The sequence below is a fragment of the Hoplias malabaricus genome, chromosome 2, assembly GCF_029633855.1.
Source record: "Hoplias malabaricus isolate fHopMal1 chromosome 2, fHopMal1.hap1, whole genome shotgun sequence".
Lineage (NCBI taxonomy): Eukaryota > Metazoa > Chordata > Actinopteri > Characiformes > Erythrinidae > Hoplias > Hoplias malabaricus.
This window is the reverse complement of record NC_089801.1, coordinates 58096211-58116819: the sequence shown is the minus strand read 5'-3', so window position 1 is coordinate 58116819 and position 20609 is coordinate 58096211. Positions and strand designations below refer to the sequence as shown.

The 20609-nt window shown below is 42.7% G+C and overlaps 1 protein-coding gene and 1 long non-coding RNA gene across 2 annotated transcripts; one reads left to right on the top strand and one right to left on the bottom strand.

The window, feature by feature from the left end:
- The first annotated feature begins 586 nt into the window (after positions 1-586).
- Positions 587-18950, top strand: LOC136686588 (adhesion G protein-coupled receptor E3-like). The gene is made up of 15 exons (XM_066660480.1): positions 587-673; positions 5851-5994; positions 6384-6512; positions 7724-7855; positions 8513-8550; positions 8640-8735; positions 8950-9103; positions 9247-9363; positions 9458-9648; positions 10563-10730; positions 15228-15434; positions 16651-16880; positions 17025-17091; positions 18039-18314; positions 18700-18950. The coding sequence occupies exons 4-15, from the start codon at positions 7777-7779 to the stop codon at positions 18790-18792; spliced, it is 1716 nt and encodes a 571-aa protein (XP_066516577.1). The 5' UTR covers positions 587-673; positions 5851-5994; positions 6384-6512; positions 7724-7776; the 3' UTR covers positions 18793-18950.
- Positions 8977-13227, bottom strand: LOC136686606 (uncharacterized). The gene is made up of 3 exons (XR_010800336.1): positions 13083-13227; positions 9435-9581; positions 8977-9339 (listed from the first exon to the last, which is right to left on the bottom strand). It is a non-coding gene; the product is annotated as an uncharacterized lncRNA (long non-coding RNA).
- Positions 18951-20609: the final 1659 nt, after the last annotated feature.

The following is a 20609-nucleotide window of genomic DNA, read 5'->3' as shown; positions in this document are numbered from 1 at the left end:
GCCGTCTCTCTCCCGTACAAACGGGTTCAGGTGCGTTCCCCCGGCCCAGGCCTCAGTGGAGAACGTGCTGCTCGCGGTGGGAGGGAAAGTCGGGAATAAGATCTGTTCCGCGTCGCGCATGAATAAAGCCGTGGTGGTGTTTGTGAGGGAGGAGCGGCTGGTTGCTAAACTTGTGGAGAGTGGGATTGAGGTTTTGGAGAGTTTTGTGCCGGCGTCGAGGGTCACCATCTCCAGTGTCCCACCTTTCGTTTCTAACGAGTCACTCAAACAGGAACTGAGCCACTTTGGAAAGTTTGCAGGTGAAATGAAGATGATTCCTCTGGGCTGTAAGAACGAGGCACTGAAACACGTCATGTCTTTCAGGAGGCAGGTGTTTATGTTCTTGAACAGCCCAGACAAATCACTCGACGCCGTGTTCCGTGTGATTCATGATAATGACTCTTACACCGTGTACGCGACCACGGACAGTCTGAAATGTTTTCAGTGCGGGAGCAGTAGGCATAAGCGGTTCGAGTGCCCTTTAAATGAACAGAGGGCCGCACAGGAGGACCAGGCCTCTACTGCAGCTGAGACGAGTGTGGTTCTGGAGAAGGGTGCGGTGAGTGAAGCTCCTGCGGATGCTGGTGAAGGTTCGTCGGGGACTCTAGCTCCGGAGGCAGGTCGTGGACAGGAGGTGAGTGAGCGGTTGGAGGGCAGTGTTGAAGGTAGTGGGGATGGTCAGGTTCAGGCTGAGCAGCCCACCGCTGGGCAGGAGGGTGAAGGGCCTACCACCCTTATTAGTGGGGTAGGTAGCAGAGCGGGTAGTGAGGTGGGGGCTGGTGCTCAGGAGGTAGAGGTAGTTGGTGATGGGGTAGATGTTGTTGTTGTTGAGACCAGTGAAGAGGTGAGTTTGGGACCTGGTGGTGGTATGGATTTGGGGGTGGTTCAGATTAGTGATCACTTGGGGAGTGGAGCTGGTTCTCAGGAGAACGTGGGGGTGGGAGGTAGTGTAGTCACAGGGGGTGAGTTTATTGGTCAGGTGAGGAGCTCAGGTGAGCAGTAGTGTAAGAGCTCAGGTGAGCGGAGGTGTTAATGCTCAGGTGAGCAGTGACTCTGAAGAGGCTGGACCGAGTACTGCATGTTGTAGTTTTCAGGTGCTGGTACCAGAAGGTATCAGTGAATCTCAGTCTGGTTCAGCCTTGTCTCAGGAGGAGGCTATGGAGGAGGACAGGATGTCTGAGGTGTCTGATTTTGGAGGGAGTCAATCTGGAAGTGAGATGTTATACTCTGTGGAGCAGATAAACTCGTTCTTAGATGCTACTAATGGCAGACCTGTTGAGGTCAAGGATTTTTTCCCTGACCTGGACAGGTTTGTGTGTTCGGTTTTAATGGTACAAAAGACTACTGGTTACGACATTCTCTCAAAACAAAAGTGTTTCCGTTTAAAAAAACTCGTCACTGCGATCAGGAAAGTTAAAAAGTGCTAAGTCTACTGTGTCTCGTGGTACCGTTCGTAAAAATGTCTGAACACGGAACACGTAGGAAGAGGGTCTCTCTTAATCGTTCTGCTTGTTTCCTGCTCTATTACTGTTTCTCTCTCTTTTCTATCATCATGGGTTTTCTAAGGGTGGGCTCTTTGAATGTTAGTGGTTTTAGAGACAAAGATAAACGGGCCCTTTTTTATGAATTTTTTTCTCTTAAGAAATTAAATATATGTTTTTTACAAGAAACACATAGTGGTGACGCCTCAGCCTCTGAGTGGGGCCTGTGGTGGAAAGGGGAATGTTTTATTAGCCACGGTTCGAATGTTAGAGCAGGGGTTGCTATTCTTTTCTCTCAGTCCACTAGAGTGAACCTTCTGTCTGTAGATGAAGTTGTAGCTGGACGACTTCTCATAGTTAAAGCCAGACTCGGTGATCATGTTTTTACTTTTATTAATGTGTATGCCCCAAACAGAGTAGCAGAAAGAGGTGAGGCTGGAGCTGTTACTGCAGTCCCTACCTTCAGACGGCACTGTTGTCCTAGGAGGGGATTGGAACTGCACTTTGGATTTTGTTAATGACAGAAATGGTGAAGAGCCTCATCCTCAGTCCGGTCAGACTTTGGCCACGGTTTTATCTGGTTTTAATTTAGTTGATGATTGGGGGGAAAAACACCCTTCTGTCAGACAGTACTCCTGGGTCAGGGTTTTTGAGGGGGGTGTGTATGCGGCCCGTTTGGACTGTTTTTATGTTTCTGATGGTGCTCGTAACATGATCAGTCAGTCTACCATTCAGCCCACCTCTTTTTCTGATCATCATTTATGTACTGTGGTCTTTTCTGTTGCTCCTCAGACCTCTGGCAGCCCAATGTGGTATTTTAATAAGACACTTTTAGCAGACAAATCTTTTTGTGATCATTTTAAACTGTTTTGGGGAGAGCGGGTCGGTAAAAAAGGTGACTTTGTTAAACTTATGCAATGGTGGGAAGTGGGGAAGGCCCAAATTAAGGCCTTTCACCACCTATTCCACCTCCAAACTGAGGGCGGCAGTGAGAAATCTGGAACAGGACATTTCTAATATACATGACTTCATGATTCTTCAGAATTTACTGGATCTGCGGGCCGATCTCACAGCAAAGTTACAGGAACTGAGTGATATTTTAAATGAGAAGGCAAAGGGAGCTCTGGTGCGGTCCAGGTTCATGTCAGTACGGGACTTGGATGCTCCTACTGCCTTCTTTTTTAATCTAGAGAAATCTTCTCACTAACACAAATCACTGGTGTCTGTCCGTAAAGCTGACAGAACCATCATGGCAGACCAGGTGGAGGTGAGGAGACTGGCTGTGCATTTTTATTCCGAACTTTACACAGCAGGTGCTCGGGATCAGCAGTGCTCCAGGACCCTGCTCGAGGATCTCCCTCAACTTGATGATCATCACAATCAGGACCTGGATGTGACTTTGACGTTTGAGGAGCTCACCGCAGCCGTTACTCAGCTGTCGTCTGGGAAAGCGCCTGGAATCAACGGTCTGCCGGTGGACTTCTACAAGGCTTTCTGGGGGATCCTCAGGAGGGACTTGTATGAGGTTCTGCTGGCTAGCCTCGATGCTGAGGTGCTCCCAAGTAGCTGCCAGCGCGCCGTTTTATCCCTCATGCCAAAAAAGGGAGACCTCTGCCTTTTAAAAAAACTGGAGACCCGTTTCACTGCTATGTTCGGACTATAAGATACTCTCCCGCTGTATAGCAAACAGACTCAGGTGTTTTAAGTACGATTGTTCATAAGGACCAGTCTTACTGTGTGCCACGACGCTGCATCTATGACAATCTGTTTTTAATTAGAGACTTATTTGACTTTGCAAAAATGTTTCATTTAGAGTTTGGCTTTTTATCATTGGACCAAGAAAAAGCATTTGATCGTGTAGATCATGATTATCTTTTTACAGGTTTACAAGCTTTTGGTTTTGGGGATGTTTTTATGTCCTGGGTGAAACTGCTCTACTCAGGGGCCTCCTGTCTGATTAAGGCGGGAGGGGGTCTGAGTATTCCTGTTCCTGTCAGTAGGGGGATACGGCAGGGCTGTCCTTTGTCTGGACAGCTCTACGCACTTGCAGTGAAACCCCTTCTGATTTTAATTAGGAAAAGACTCTCAGGTTTAAATATTATGAACGTTTTATTTAAAGTCTCTGCCTATGCTGATGACATAACAGTAATAGTTAAAAATGACCAGGATGTTATATCCCTACAAAACACTCTAAATGTTTACAGTAAGGCCACCTCTGCCAAACTTAACTGGGACAAAACTGAGGCTTTGTGGTGTGGCTCTGAGTCGCAACAGTATGTTGCCATCACGCCCAGGAGGGGTTCGGTGGAGCAGGCACGGCGTTAAGTTTTTAGGGGTTTGGCTGGGCACTGAAGCAGCAATGGAAATGAACTGGGAAGGTGTTGTGGAGAAAGTTTGTGCCAGGTTGTCTTCATGGTCCTGGATGCTCCCCCAGTTATCGTACAGGGGTCGAGTGTTGGTTGTGAACAACCTCGTTGCGTGAGCTTTGTGGCACAGGTTCACTGTTCTCAACGACATCCAGAAAATACTTGTCAACTTCTTCTGGTCTGGACAACACTGGCTCAGAGCAGCGGTCCTGTCTCTGCCTGTGCAGGAGGGGGGACAGGGACTTATCGACATCCAGTCCAGAATCACAACCTTGCGTCTGCAGGCTGTGCAGCGGTTGCTGTACGGAGGAGAGCGGGGCTGGAAGGTCGTGGCCTGTGCTATATTGCGGCGCGCTGGTGGTCTGGGGCTGGACCGGCACCTGTTCTCCCTTCTGCTGGAAGGGGTGGATTTGACGGGGCTGACTCCATTTTACAGAGCAGCGCTGGAGGCATGGCGCCTGTACTCTTTTTCAAGGGACAATTCCACAGAGCCTTCAGCGTGGATCTTCGAGGAGCCACTGTTCCACAACACCTCTTTTCCATCGTTACAGCTTGTCTCAGGAGCTTTGAGGACTGCCCTGCTGGAAAGTGGACTTTTTAAGGTTCGTGACCTGCGGAGGGGTGGAGACTGGGTGCCTGCGGAGCGGTTGGCTGAGATGGTCGTTCTGAGGTCATTGCGGTTAGCTTCAGCAGCTGCTGGACCGGCTGAGGCCTACCTCTCTGCTGCTGCCTGTGAGTACCTGGACGCCACCCCTGTGGAACAACATCTGAGTCAGCAGGTCACGTTCCCTGAGCTGGTGATGGACATGGACCGGGAGGAATGGCAAGAGGGGCAGGGGACACCCCTGCTCTTGGGATTTTCAGTGTTCTACACAAGCGGACCCTGTACCAGGCCTGTGTCAAAACAATCCATCTCCGCAGCCTGAGGGACGTGAAGGAGTCTGGGTGGACCGAGGTTGTTCCGACTGATGCTTCCCCTAAACGTAGCTGGCGGTCCCTGTACAAACGACCCATCAAGAAGAGGGTGGGTGACCTCCAGTGGAGGATTGTGCATGGGATCATAGCCATAAACAGACACGTGGCACGGATTGATCCCGCACTTGAGGACGGCTGTCCTTTCTGTGGTGAGACCGAGACCTTGTCACACTTGTTCTTGCTGTGTGCCCGGCTACACCCCATTCTGGGTGTGATTAAAGAGTGGGGCATGACATTTTTAGGCTCTTTTACTGATGGTCTTTTCTTTTATGGTCCTGAGTACTCAGCTTCCAATAAGGACAGAGTAGTGATTTTAAATTTTATATACGGTGCTGCGAAACTGGCCATCTGGTGCACTAGAAAAGATAAAATGAAAGGTACTGGGGGTACTGACCCCGTCCTGATGGTCAGGGGTTTAATTCTAAAGAGGCTCACTGTGGAGTTCAGCTACTACTCTGTGACTGATAATGTGGACTATTTCTTTGCCATGTGGGGGGCTGTGGGCCTGCTCTGTGAATCCGATGGTCTGGCTGGTTTTGTGCTGAATCTGTGACTGGATATTTTTTATTCATTTATTTATTTGTTTTCCTTTTTTTCAGTTAGTTGTGCCTTTTAAACTTGGTTACTGGTTTTATTTGTAAATAATTTTGAATTAAAGGTGTGTTAAATAGTCTCTCTCTCGCACTCTCTCTCTCTCTCTCTCTCTCTCCCTCTCTCCCTGTCTGTCTCTCTCTCTACCCCTCCCTCTCTCTCTACCACTCACTCTCTCTCTCTCTACCCCTCTGTGTCTCTCTCTCTCTCAATTTCAATAAGCTTTATTGGCATGACCATATTTAGACAGTATTGCCAAAGCATCAATACAATAACATGGAATATGAGTATCACAACTTTCTTTTCTATTATTATTAATATAATAATTAACAACAATCTTATAGAACTGTAGTAGAGCTGTATACATCTCTCTCTCTCTCTCTTTCTTTCTCTCTCAGATGAGGATGAGTGTGAGGATAAAGGTCTGTGTTGGAAATATTCGATCTGTCACAACACATTCGGCAGCTACTACTGCACCTGTGAGGAGGGATATAAGTCCAGCACCACGACCAACTTTACATCAGGGACTGGCCAGTGTAAAGGTGAGACACACAAGGACACACTTAAAGAGGAATCCCACCGTTGTTTTTAAAGTTCTCCTGTAAGTCAGTGTGTTTCAGATGTTACTGTGGTGGTGAATGGAACCAGACGTCCTCGTTTCTACAGAACAAACCCAGCATTTAATTTCCTCTCCACCATCAGCAGAGACCTCCTTCAGTCCAATACGCTGCATATGGAATAACGATGATGATGATGATGAATACGATTTCTTTGGGACAGTTTTAAATGAAAGAGCTGTGTACTTCTTCAGTCATGAATGGTGTAAAATGAACACAGTGAGGGTCAGACAGAAGAAGAAGAACAGTGTTCTCCTGACACTGTAAATGTCTAAGGCTTCCTCTCTCCCTGATTCCTCTCTTCCACCTTTCAGATATAAACGAGTGTCGGAGAGCTGAGGCTTGTTCCAACGTCTCCAACAGCAAGTGTGTAAACACTCTGGGATCATATAAGTGTGTGTGTTTACCTAGTTTCCAGAAAGAAGAAAACAATACCTGTTCAGGTAAGAATACCATTTAACTTCTTAGAAAGAGACTAACAGTCTAACAATGAATTAAAAATTAAAGACATTTTAGAGATTTTTAAAAACATTTTACAACTCTGTTAAACTGTCCATTCTGGAGCTAGTTGTTTTCTCTTCAGACAGAAACAGTGTAGAACCGAGAGACTGCAGAATTTCACAGGAATCTGATTGAGATGAAGAAAAGTAGCCCCATGAGGAAGTGGTTCTCATTGTTTTTTTCAGCTGTAAAATTGATATGATATTTTTTATTGTTATAGTAGTAATATATTATTTGGGTTATTTTTATGTTATCAAATGTTATTGTTATGTCTATGAAAATACTGGAATAAGTTTTTATTTGTTTTACATTTTGTAAAAATAGACGTTCACACTTCATTCAGAAACAAACAAAGCTCAAACTAGCAACACATTGAGTGTTTAATGATACACACAACAAATGTTCAATTGAATATCGCTTCATGGCTTTGGACTAGAAGAGATTTTTTGTCATTTACACACTGTGTGTGTGTGTGTGTGTGTGTGTTTGTGTCCATTTCAGATTTTAATGAGTGTTTGAGGAATTCCTCTGTTCCTTTGGTTCATGCAATAACACACCTGGGAGTTACACCTGCATTTGCCCCCAGGGCTACCAGAACCAAGGCAACAAGAGTTCCCCCTGCACCGGTGAGGGACTGTAGAACTGGAGTTTAACATTAACACACTGCAGGAGTGATGTCTTGTGAAGTTAAATCATCTTAAATTCTATATATAAATAAATGTCTCTAATATTTCTCACTGTGAGACTGTGGTGAGATACTGTAACAAGATTTAACTTGTTTTATATATAAAGCCCCCCTCAGCTTATATCATCTTATAAGCCTCCCCTCCCCCCAACCCCCCTTTGTGAAGACAGGACAGAGGTGAGAACGAGTTTGTCCATGACGCATCCACACACCCTCATTAACCCTCTGTGTTCCAGCTCAGTCTTTATAGTGTCCGTAAGTTGGGGTCTGTCTCAGAAAACTGGGATAAATTTAGACCAGGTTCTGAAATGTTTCACCTTCACAAAACCAGGCTTAGAGTCATTCTCCTAAAGATCCATCAAAAATATTATCCCTCTGATCGTGGTTTTTGTTTTCTACATTATTTAAACACAGTGTTATTGTATTTACTTTGTGTTCTCTGTTTCTCTCTCTCTCTCTCTCTCTCAGACACTGATGAGTGTAACAGTAAGGAACTAATCTGTGGAGAATATGGATCCTGTATGAACTCACAAGGCAGCTACAGCTGTAAATGTGAACCTGGATACACTAACTACGGAAACAACCAGAGCAAATGCACGGGTAAGAGAAGTGGCAGAAGACTCTGGAGCACAGAGAATATTACAGAAAGATCCTTGACCTGGTTGCTTCAGATAGTGAGCTTCCTCTTTTGGCCTTGGGTCCGCCAATCCTCTTCCTCGTGCTTTGATCCTTGTCCTGCCTGCTTCCCCTGCCACTCTGGCTGCTCCAAGCTCTTCAGCTCGTTTTTCCTGTACCACCAGATCTGTGCACATCCACCACTTTTCAGCTTCTCTTCTTTCTGGCTGCAGTCCTCCTGCTGCGACAGATGTGCAGATTGAACCTTTGACTCTCCTTTACGCCATCTCTAGCTGAACAGGCCTCCAGAATGTCCTCCAGGACCACAGCAGCCCTTTCACTAGTCCTGCTACAAGAGAAACATACTCTTCATTTCTCATCTCCACCACTGATACACAGACATCCTGCACTGCAATGATATCACATTCTCCTTGACTCTGCACCCCCTGTTCTCTCTCCCACTTCTTTCTCCTTTGTTTGATTTTTAATCTCTACCCATCAAACACTTCATCTACTCCTGCTCTACAATCACATCTGAGCTTGCTTCCTGATTTCAGACTTTATGAGCATGGTCCACATAAACAAAATGCTCAAAAGTGTATGTATACCTAATAAAGAAAATTTGTGTGTGTGTTCATGTAGAGCTGAAATGTGATGAAGCCAACACCATACAAATGCTGGTAAGTCATCACCTGTCTTTAATTACTCTTAGAAAAGTCAATATATTCAAACCCGTTTCACTCAAAAATGTGATCTCTCTCTCTCTCAGGCTGGAGTGGGTAAACTGTTGAGTCTGTTTGTGTCGAGTTGTGAGTCTCTGAGAAATCACACTGCTCCACAACTCTCAGGAGAGTCTTTACTGCAGGTAACAAGCCTCATTATTTACTACAGACGAAGGCCATTTTTATAGAATACCTATGTGTTTTGTGTTCCTCATGTTCATGAACACACACGATCAAACTCACCATCCCATTACCTGCTGCTGTCTGAGCTGAAGTAGTTGTGATAAACCAGGAAATCACAGAAATTTGCAGGACAGAATCGTAACTTAGTGGACCACTGTGTGTGGTGTGATTCAGGACCTGATGAAGGTCAGTGGTGAGGTTGTGTCCAGTGGAAATATCAATGACAGCTCCACGCTGAGTGTGTTCCTCGGAGCAATGGAGGACACCCTCCATCTCATTGGACCCCAGCTCAACGAGTCTGTCACCAGAGTGGAAAACAACATCTCAGGTACACACACACTCACACTCACACACTCACAGACACACACACACACACATGTTTGCTCTGCTGCTTCTGATTTGGTGGGGTGGACATTTCTGTTGTCTGTGAAGCATGTAACACCTAGTTGTCATGGTGATTCTTACACACAGAGGCGTGGCTTGCGGTGAAAAAGGATGTGACTCCGCCCACTGGCCGTGTGACTCTGGGCACCGATGATGTCCATCTGAACATCAGCTGGAAAACTGTAGTGGGGGAACAGTATCCAGGTAAAACACACACACACGTTCTTTTTAATTCACTGTAGGACAAATGCAAAGAACAGAAACAGAGTTAATACCTTTGTCCGGACGCTCTCTTCAGGTTTTGCCTACGTGGGTTTGGTCAGTTATAAAGCTCTGAACTCCACCAACACCTCAGTCGTGGAGGAACCGAACACTGGGAGCAGAACCGCTGAGTACTACCTCAACTCTCCAGTGGTGACAGTCTGTGTCAGCAACAAAAAGACAGAACACTTGTCTGAGCCCATTACCCTCACCTTCAAACACAAGCAGGTAAACACACACACACTGTCTCTCTCACACACACACACTTGCATGTTTTGTATTCAATTTATTTAATTATTTATTATTTAAATTGATATATTCTTGTAACTAAACGTATGACAGAGAAAAGGTTTGTTGAATTAGACAAATGATAAGTGTACCCAGACTTTTAACAGGCTGTGCTTTATGTCTCTGTGATTAACTAATCAGTCATGATTAAGAGTAATTTCCATAGACGGATCTGTCCAGGGGCGGCACGGTGGAGCAGCAGGTAGGTGTCGCAGTCACACAGCTCCAGGACCTGGAGGTTGTTGGTTCGAGTCCTGCTCTGTGTCCTCAGTGACTGTTTGTACTCAATCATTTTTTAATGCTCGTGTTTTATAATAGTTTAAATGTATTATTTGCATACCTGATGTCACCATAACCGAGACAGATCTCATGAGATAAACCAAGACGGGCTCAGCTCAGTGAGACCACTTCCCTCTACAGCCTCCACAGTGCAGAATAACTAACATCACTGGTTCCACATTCACCTGCTGTACATACTCTCTCTAAAAACAGGTCATGGGTTAGCATTGGTGCAGCATTCTGCTCTCCTCCCTGACCACACCATTCAGCTCCTCAGGCATTGGTCTTACCAAGAATAGCATAACAACATTCACAAATTCAGCATCACCAATAAGCCTCTGAGTGGCTGATGTCATTGTACTCAGGAGTTCTTTTGGTGCCTGTCTTACTGAACCCCACCCCAGGTTTCTCTCAGTTCTCCTCATATCTCTCAAGATCAGCTTGGTCCGTGTGATACACAAACACAATTGAACACAGATTCCTCGACTTACAGCTGCTACAATAATTCTAAAACATCTGTTGTAACACTGCATGGTATAAGAGTCTCAAACTCATGACTGTTCTCTTCTGTGTAGGAAGTTGTCTCTGAGAGTAAACCCTCCTGTGTGTCCTGGAGCAACACTAAATGGACTAAAGATGGCTGTGACCTGTTCCAGTCCAATATCAGTCACAGTGTGTGTTCCTGTGTTCACCTGTCCACCTTCGCTCTCATCATGCAGACAAGACCACGTCCAGATGTTGAAGTAAGAGCAACTGTAGTTGTACGTACAGGAATATATTTTAGATCAATCAGAAGAAATAACATACTTTACAGAGAGATGAAGTGTGCAACAACACACACTAAAGGTAAATGTAACCTGTGTGACTTCTGAGCATTAAATTATAAGAACCTTAGAGCTACCCTGCACCACCAGACTAAGCTCCGAAAAAGTAGAGCAGGTGGAACATGCACCTTTACTGTTCTGTCTGTACAGATGTTGGGTTAATGTTTAGAAATGTAAAGGTGCACTCTACACTGGTGAAACACAGAGAGACAAAAACACAAAGGCAGCAACTAAATTAATCAAACACTAATCTTTCTCCATAATTAAGAGACTGAGTAGGAATCAAATGCTGGATTAAAACAACAAAACAGCTTTTGTCAAAAATATGTTGAATCTTTGAGAATGTCACGCCACCCTCTCACTCTGTCTCTGAGTGTAACACGGAGTCTATCTCCCAGGATGCCCCGGGGAGTCAGGAGGACTGGAGTGAGAGTTCCTGCACTAATCAGGGACTTAGAATACACTGCCCCTCTCCAGAGTTCTGATACATGGCATGTTTTCATGTGTTATTTAAGTGGTGTGTGGAGAATTCTTTGCATAGTACTACCTGTTTTGTGTCACACTAGTGTGTACTGACTTGATTTTGACTGTCTTTATCCTAGCCCTTCAGTGTTTGTTCTGTGTGATTTTGAGTTTTTTTTTTTAAATATCAGACTGTATTCACATTTCTGATTCTCTGATTGCCCTCAATATTTCATCTACTCACAAAACATTTTTCGGCACAAATATAATAATAACAAGAGCAAAGAGAAACTAGGCAAGACTCGTTTAGCCCAACCGCCATATAGCCATTGTCACAGGTTTTTCTGGCATTTCAAAAGCAGGAAATGCCCAAAATATATCCCCTTGTCATCGGAAGGTCTGGAGAAGCTTTGGTGCTTCATATCAATGTCTTTACAATAATAACAAATAACAAACTATAAAAAGAGTTTATCTTGTCAGTTGCTGACAGTGTGTGTGTGATCAGGGAAAGCCTGTTATTTTCTCTTCATACAAAGCTACAAAATGACATTAAAGCAACTTGTTCACACCAGAAAACAACAAGATAACATTTTAACATTTACGTTTTTGAACATTTCTAAAACCAAGCGCCCTAACGTTTTTTCAGTAAAGTAATCTACACTTGATAAAGGAACAGAGCATCGCTGGAACTAGATATTTATTACTGACATACATTTCTATAACGGTCCAACTGATAAAACTGTGCTGTAACTAATCCACAGACTCGTTTATTTTGAGTAACACCTGGCTCTGGTGTTCTTTAATAATCCGGAGATTTTCCCCGTTTTCGTGTAAAGTTAATGAAAAAGCTGCAGATGTAATTTACTCGTCAGAAAGTCAGTAACGGTGAGGTGGATCCGTGTATTCGGGTCGTCATAGGGACCGACAAGATGACTTTCTGTTTCTAAGTGTAACACAGAGTCTATGCTCTGGGGAGTCAGGAGGACTGGAGTGAGAGTTCCTGCACCAATCAGGGACTAAGACTACACTGCCCCTCTCCAGAGTTCTGATACATGGCATGTTTTCATGTGTTATTTAAGTGGTGTGTGGAGAACACTTTCTGTTTGTTAAATATATTTTAGAAAACAAAAGGCTGTGTCACAGAAACATTCTCAGTTTTAGGGTCACGGCGTGGAAAAAAATAATAAATAAATAAAAAAATAAAAACAAGATTCCGAGATTAAAGTCAGAATTCTGAGAAAAAATCTCTGAATAATTGAGTAAAAAAGATCTGTATAATTTCGAGAATATAATCAGAATATGTAGAGAAACACTCTTTAGGTTATTGTTGATTATAATATGTAGACAGACAGACATGAGTGAGTCAGTGAAGTGAACAGAATTATTTATTAAACGCATCCACACGACATGACCCCGTCAGTGCAGCCCCTGACTGCGATGCATACGGCTGTAGTCTATTGTACGAGTCCGAGCCGTAACCCGATGGAGCCTCGAGGGCACGTCACAGATCCACTCGCTCTGGATCCAGCATTTTCATGATCATTAATTGTATCATGTGAAACTACATGCCATGGGTTCGTGCACCGATTCAGGGTTAAACACTAATCACACTGTGGTCCTGATGTGGAAGAGAACTGAGTGTTTATTCCTGAAATCTACACCATAGCACGACTTCAGCAACACACTGCATTTCACAGTTACACTGTGTCTGCTCCATTACAGTGCAGCGCATTAATCAGAGAATATTCTCAGAATTCTGACTGTTATCTCGCTCGTGTCAAACATAAAGAAGAGACGGATAAATATTACCCCAACAAGTCCACCACATTTCAGTTCGTGGCTCCAGTAAAACACGGAGGAGCGCTGAAACACCGCGAGTGTGTCCCAGTTCAGCTCTCAACACTGACCACATTTTAGGTCTCAAGAAGAAGACTTGTGCAGGGAAAAGAGGACCTCTGCTCTCCGCCGAATGGTTCCAAATTTAGTTCACGAACAGCAATGTGAAATAAGACTGAACTAACAACAGACGGTGTACTGGCGCCATCTTAATTTCTCGCTGTGAAATACGGCCGAATTAACAGCTCCTACTCTACTCCTTTCAACATTAGGAGTCAGTCAGTACGTGCAAATGCCTCTTCTAAGCCAGTGCGTAATAATAATATAATAAATATTCCCAGACAGCGAGCCTATATCGGTCCACTGGCATAAAAAGGCTGGTACACCACTGACTGTAGACCACTGCTGCTCAGATTACTGTCCTGTACAGGATATAACTCATTATTAATCTCCTCAAACAGATTTTAAATTCACAGAGACTTTTATTCTGGAAAATAAACTAATACAAATATTACCAACAACTATGAGAGATATAATAACGAGTATAAGCCTGATATAAAATGATTAAATGCTAAAAATATTAACACTGTGCTGGATTAACATTATTTACTGATCTTATTTATAAAGAATAACAAAATAACGTAATGAAGGAAAAAAATGTAAATTTGACTCTGAGTGGAAAAGTGCTAAAATGTGCATTTTGTCTAAAATTCTGTTTAATCACCAGCGGTCCGCCCAGAAAACACTGTACAAAACACTAGTGGACCTCCAACTTTGCCCTCAGTGGGTCAACAGTGGTCTGCCATCTCCTTGCTGTCAGGGTTAACACAGCTGCATTTACACAGTCAACCAGCACATGCTTGAATGGCTCATCAATAATTGTAATAGGACCCACAGGAGCCAGGAAGAGGGTTTGGTTATGTTTCACTGTATTTTTGTGGATAAGACAGTCACAATATTTTAAAACACAATCTTTCAGCTGAGGGCCAAAATAAATCTCACTCTACCTGCTACAATTCAGCTGATTTATCCACCTCTGACTTTATTCATCTACTCTTTTGGGACCAAACTGATATTACCACAGGACCCAACATTTCATCAGGCATTTTCCTCAAAGACTTAATGAATTAGTCAAATCTAAAACATCTGAGATTGGTTTGGGCTTGAGTGAATACATGAGCGGAAAAATGTGTCACTTCTGGATAAGACTACACTTATAAATGTTTATTCATGATTTAAAATCTGATTATTAATGTAGTTAATTAGGTTGTAAATACATTAAATGTCATTAGTAATCAGTTATAACACACAGAAGGGAAGGGTAACAGTGACCTGCTGTTTGCCAAATAGTGAACCCACATCAGTCTACAGTTAACCTCAGATCTCGCTGAATACTGACCACACTTTATATTCTCCATCAAGTGAAATGAACTCTGTCAGCTCCAGCACATATTTGTTAATAAGTTTGGTTTGGTTGTAAATCTTGACACAAGCTTGTGGCGAATAAAGCTGTACCAATGTTTGCAAACGAGGATGAACACGTGTACCAACACGACATACAAATAAATATATGTAAACCATGCTTTATTTTGTATTTAAAAATATGATCTATTTGTTGGTTAAGTGCAATATATTAGACACGAGTTCTGTATTTATCTGAAAGTGACTTATGCGTTTTATAACAATCACCTTTTTACTTTTAAAGCACACTGTATTAGTTGTGTTTTGGATTGTACACTGTTTTTTGTTGTTTTTTATTATTATTTATTTATTTTTATTTTACAAATATGATATTTACAGAATATCTTAAGTTATGAAATTTTAGCAGTTAATTAGCTCCTGTGCTTTAATTTTCATGTAAATCAGCCTTAAGCTCTGACGAGGAGAGTTAGGGCTATAAAATAAACGATTTATCATCATCATTATTATTATTATTATTAGTAGTAGTAGTAGTAACAAGGAAACGCGGAATAATAAGAATAATAATACTCACCATTAAAATCTCTCAGATAAAGATTCCTTCAGTTAATTTGTAAAAAACAATCTTCACCACCAGCAGTAATCCACATGAGGAGGTTCTCGTCTGTTATAACAGTTTCCTGAGTGTTGTTTCTTCAGAACAATACCGTGATGATGGTGATTGGGATCTTAGCTGTATCAGTGGGGCTGGTGTTCCTGACCTTATCCCTGGTGACCTTTGTTAATTATCAACGGAGCCCAAGACTGACCAACACCGCTCTGATCAACCTGTGTTTAACCCTGCTGCTGGCTCACCTCCTCTTTCTGCTCACACAGATATTCCTGCGTTACATAAAACCTCTGCAGGTGAGTGAAATTACCTTTTAAGGGGCAGGGGCAGCTTTCCAAAAATGTTTGGGCTGCTGGAGGGAAGGAATGGTACACAGTGCCATATGAAGTAAGCAGAGATGCATCACTTTATACTTTTGATAGATACTAACCACTGTAGACAAAGGACACCCCACAAGACCTGCCTTTTTGGAGACGCTCTGTATACAGCAGAACAAAGAGAGGCTGAAGGCTAAGAACAAACCTCACTGTTGCTAATCCTCACTTACCAGCAACCAGCCATAAACATTATGTTCATTTATTGTAAGCTCTAAGACCTATATTCTTCTAAATTTACCAGGCAGTATATCAAGCTCATAGTAAATAAATATTGGCCCCAATATCACTGTGCTTTATTATTAATAGTCAGTAATTATCAGTATCAGCCCTGAAAGTGCAGAGGTCGACCCCTACATTTAAAGGAACATTATGTAATATTTTTTACTTTAAAATTATAGTTTCAAAATGATGGTGATGCTCCACTGACCTGTAATAGCGAGAATAGAGTCTCACTTATTCGAACTCTGGGTTCAGCACTGCAGAAACTGCACTATGTAAATTTTGGAAGAGGGCGGCACGGTGGCGCAGCAGGTAGTGTCGCAGTCACACAGCTCCAGGGGCCTGGAGGTTGTGGGTTCGATTCCTGCTCTGGGTGACTGTCTGTGAGGAGTTGGTGTGTTTTCCCTGTGTCCGCGTGGGTTTCCTCCGGGTGCTCCGGTTTCCTCCCACAGTCCAAAAACACACGTTGGTAGGTGGATTGGCAACTCAAAAGTGTCTGTAGGTGTGAGTGAATAAGAGTGTGTGTCTGTGTTGCCCTGTGAAGGACTGGCACCCCCTCCAGGGTGAATTCTCACCTTGTGCCCAATGATTCCGTGTAGGCTCTGGACCCACCGCGACCCTGAATTGGATAAGCGGTTACAGATAATGAATGAATGAATGAATGATCTCCAAAGAAAAACTCGGTTAGGGTCTTTCCTCAAGTACTCACATCAGACAGATTGATTTTGAATATTGCTTTAGTCAGTTTTGTACGATGACATCATATCAGGTCGTACCACAGCCTGCTGGGCCGACATCGACTGTCACCAGCTGTTCCATTAGACTTACTTTAAAATACCTGCTTTGATGCTCCCTTAGGTTCTTGCCACTAACTCTTTTCTGCTGCATTTGTCTCTCTCTCTCTCTCTCTCTCCAGGTGTTGTGTGCAGTGCTGGCAGGTGTTCTACACTTCCTCTTCCTCTCTGCTTTTGTGTGGATGTTCATTGAAGCTGTGCTGCTCTTTCTTCTTGTGAAGAACCTCACTAAGTTAAGATCAAAGAAGGAGGGGCTTAACTGGAAATACCTGGTTCTGATTGGATACATTATTCCTCTGATTGTGGTGGGTGTGTCTGCTGGACTGGTTCCTAAAGGATACGGCAGTGAACAGTAAGTGCGGACTGGATGGGGTTCTCTTCTATCAGGGATGAAGCTCAGTTAATGGAGTTGAATTTTGAGAAAGACTTCATCAAAATGACTAAAATAAAATGGGTATCACATCTGTGAATGTGTTTTTTTTTCTTTTCATTGTAGGTGCTGGCTTAAGACAGATGAAGGCTTTGTGTGGAGTTTCCTGGGGCCTGTTTGTGTCATTCTCACTGTAACTAAATCATATCTAAACATTTTAAGATTTTCTTTTGGTTTTTGAGAGCAGGGGTCTGTAATGAATCAGCCATGTGTAAAGGCATATGTGTCAAATCAAAACTGACTTTCTGAATCATTTTCATGAAAGAAGCAAGTACACAGATCACAATGGCAAGTGCATAACAAAAATTCAAATGACAAAAAGTAGAGGTGTATAAAATCATGAACACCTGGAGACGGTTACTGGGTGTGGCTAGGGGAAGATGAGTGACATGACAAAATGGTGGAGCATGTGACACGTCAAGGAACAAACCACTAAACAAATCTGTATCAGAGAGGAACACCAAGGCAGGGCAGGATGTTGTGGGGTTCTCAGACAGGAAGGTTGTGAGTGTGATTCTAAGAAACATAGAGCCAGGGTTCCTAATCTTTTAACAGTATGGATTACAGTCATTTTTAATGGAGCTATTTCAGCTATTTTTCTTTTTGTTTTTATAAAGAAATAAAACACCCAACCGGTGCTTATTGAGAATTTCATTTTCTGATCTTTTGTCTTTAGTGCTTTAAGTCTTTTTTTGCGGAGGACACTCAGCATTGTTATTCTTCTCCTTATTTCATTGTCCAACGTGTGAAAGGAAAACTTGACTAGACAGACAGCTATCCCAGAATAATAAGTGCTGGGGTGAGAACTTTAGGGTTAATCCCATTTCTTAGTTTTACACCTACCCTTTGTTTTCAAATGTCACCTTGCCCCTTATATAGTAGTTAAAAGATGAAGTGATAACAATCCTCCCCTATGTAACAAGCACATTAAACTAAGGTAATACACTGGTTGGTAGTTTATAAAAGAGAAAAGGAGAAAATGGTTTCTTTGGTCACTTGCACTACCATCTTTCCATTGATTCACAAGGGTCTCATAGCCCTTTGTTTGAAATGTGTTTGTGATTTTTTTCTCTTTGTCAGGCCAACACACTTCTCTTCCTGAGCATCTTGATCATCATGACCTCAACTCTGAAAAAAGTGACGAGTGAATGTCTGAAAACCAAACGCACTGAGCGTGACCAGCGACTGTGTAAAAGTGTGTTGCTGAAAACCATGCTCCAGTTCATCATCCTCGGCTGTCCCTGGGTCCTGGGTCTCTTCATGGACGGCAGTAAGGTGTTGGAGATGATCTTCCTGCTCCTCAACTCCCAGCAGGGAACATTCATCTTCCTCATCCACTGTGTCTTCAACCAAGAGGTCTGTTTTTACCTGCTCCACCTTAGGGTCAATCCCACTGACCCACCATTTCCCAACAAACACCAGCATTACCCTGTTACCATCTGTGTGTTAGGATGATGAATGAGGAATGTAGAGTAATAATTCATCCAACAGTCACAAACATTATAGCGAAGGAATGAAATGAATTCATTTAAACACTTCCTAAAAGCCTCCAACATTATGTAATGTTACATTTATCAATATTATATTCATATACCATTTACTTTATAGAACCTAGCAAAACAGCCTATAGTTGTGTCGCTAATACACCTGAGGTCACAAAAGATCAAATTTTTCCTTCATGTTCAATTTTAAAATTTTCTCATTCTCACTCTGATGCCTCTCTGTTTTCTTCTACTTCCAGGTGAGGCTATTGTATGTGAAGTGGTGGCGAACTCTCTGTGCAACCCATACTCCAAAAACTGAAGATCCTGAAACCACAACATCACAGTTATAGATTTATTGATGTCAGGACATAACAGAAAGCTGACAGTCGCGGAACACAGTTAACAGTCTTTTTAATGTCGTTATCCAAAAGAGTAATCACAAGGCAGGCAAAGTTCAAAAACAGGAGCAAACAGTACCTCAGAGGATGGACAAAAACCGTAGTCAAAAACAGGCAGAGTTCGAAAACCAGAGAATGCAGACAATACCAATAGGGACAAGACAGGAGACGTAAATCGGGAACACAGGCAGGAAGTAGGCAACAGGAGACCGTCAGACAAAGTACAAGGGAACGCGTTGTATGCATGGGAGAACCAAAGCAATACTCGGCAGGGAACAGTTCTCAGAGTGAGGTATATATAGGGAGACAAACAGGTGTGTGTAATTAGAATTCTGGTGAGGGAGACCGGCGGGTAGTCATGTGACTGACAGGTGCATTCTGGGAATTTGAGTCCAGAGATGTAGGCGTGACAGTTGAGCATATTCAGGTTTAATCATTTGTTTATTTCAGTGTAATTGGATTATTGAGAATCTTACTAGTTTTATATCAGAGTAAATTCGTAATGTTTCATGTTTAAATGCTGCCCCTTGGAAGAATTATCCGCTCTCGTGGCCTCAATCCCCACTGATATGTTGATGATGCACAGAATAGTTGCAGCATTATACCCAGAGTTACATCCTTCCTGCTGATAACACTCTAGTTAGCCCATCGCCTTCTGATCAAAATCTTGGTGTTATATTTGACTCGTGCCTCTCCTTTGCTACTCATATTAAACCTGTGATGAATTCTGCATTCCTCCATCTTTGCAATATTGCTAGACATTGTCTTGAACTCACACCTAAAACTGCTGAGATCCTCATACATGCCTTCATCACATCTGGATGATCTAGATTAGATTATTGCAATACTCTATCCTATGCCTTACCAACCAAAACTGCCTGTTCTCTTCAATACATCCAATTTCTTCAGCAAGAGTCTTGGCATCCACTAAGAGGCCTGCTCATATCACTCCCATCCTTCACAATTACACTGGCTACAAATCACAGTGCCTCCAATACAAAATCAAATTTGTTTAAGCCTCCTGCTAACCTTTAAAGACTTGCATGATCTCCCTCAAAGTATTCTGATTATGTCCACTTTTTCTGAGAAATGCATTATTTCCCTTAAACTGTTAAGCATCCTTGGGTTCTTTGAATGGCAACATGTAAACCTACATGCTCATTTTTATAATAATAATCATCTTCAATTTCATATTTTGTTTTATCATTTATGAATTTGTTTTTATCATTATATTTCATAAAATGTTTAAAATCTTCTGAATAAACTGGCAAAGCACAGCTTTGACTTAGACCACCTTATTCCATGATTTAAGTCAAAAATTGAAACAATTGTGAGTCTAAACCACATTACCAGTCATTCAGTTTAATTATTCCAGAGCATAAACCCCAAAACCAGCCAGTCTACCAGAGTCTAATCCCCCAAATCTACAAATGAGTTTTATTGTAGGAGATCTTTTCTGTTCATTCATTCTGTATTTCATTAAGACTTAGATTAAGAGCATTTCCTATCCTGGCAGAGGTAAATGATTTCATAGTGATTTAAATGGAATTTTAAAGTCCTAGGGTAAATTTGGGTATGCCCAGTGTTAACCATATCACTACAAGAATGAATGATTTACTGTGGCTTCTGGAAAAACCCTGAGCTGACCCATGCTGTCTCACCTGAGTCTAGTCTAGGTTTGGATGTGCCTGCAGCTGACAAGAAATAAGAGACAGCTGATCATGAAACTGTAGTCTGTATCTTGTGACTGCCAGAGTATGACAAATGAT

What these genes read in the sequence shown, in the direction of transcription:
- LOC136686588 (XM_066660480.1), top strand. Translation starts at nt 7,777, where the DNA reads ATGAACTCACAAGGCAGCTACAGCTGTAAATGTGAACCTGGATACACT. An exon ending in CAACCAGAGCAAATGCACGG is followed by an intron (nt 7,856 to 8,512) that starts GTAAGAGAAGTG and finishes GTGTTCATGTAG; the next exon opens with AGCTGAAATGTGATGAAGCC. An exon ending in GTTACATAAAACCTCTGCAG is followed by an intron (nt 15,435 to 16,650) that starts GTGAGTGAAATT and finishes CTCTCTCTCCAG; the next exon opens with GTGTTGTGTGCAGTGCTGGC.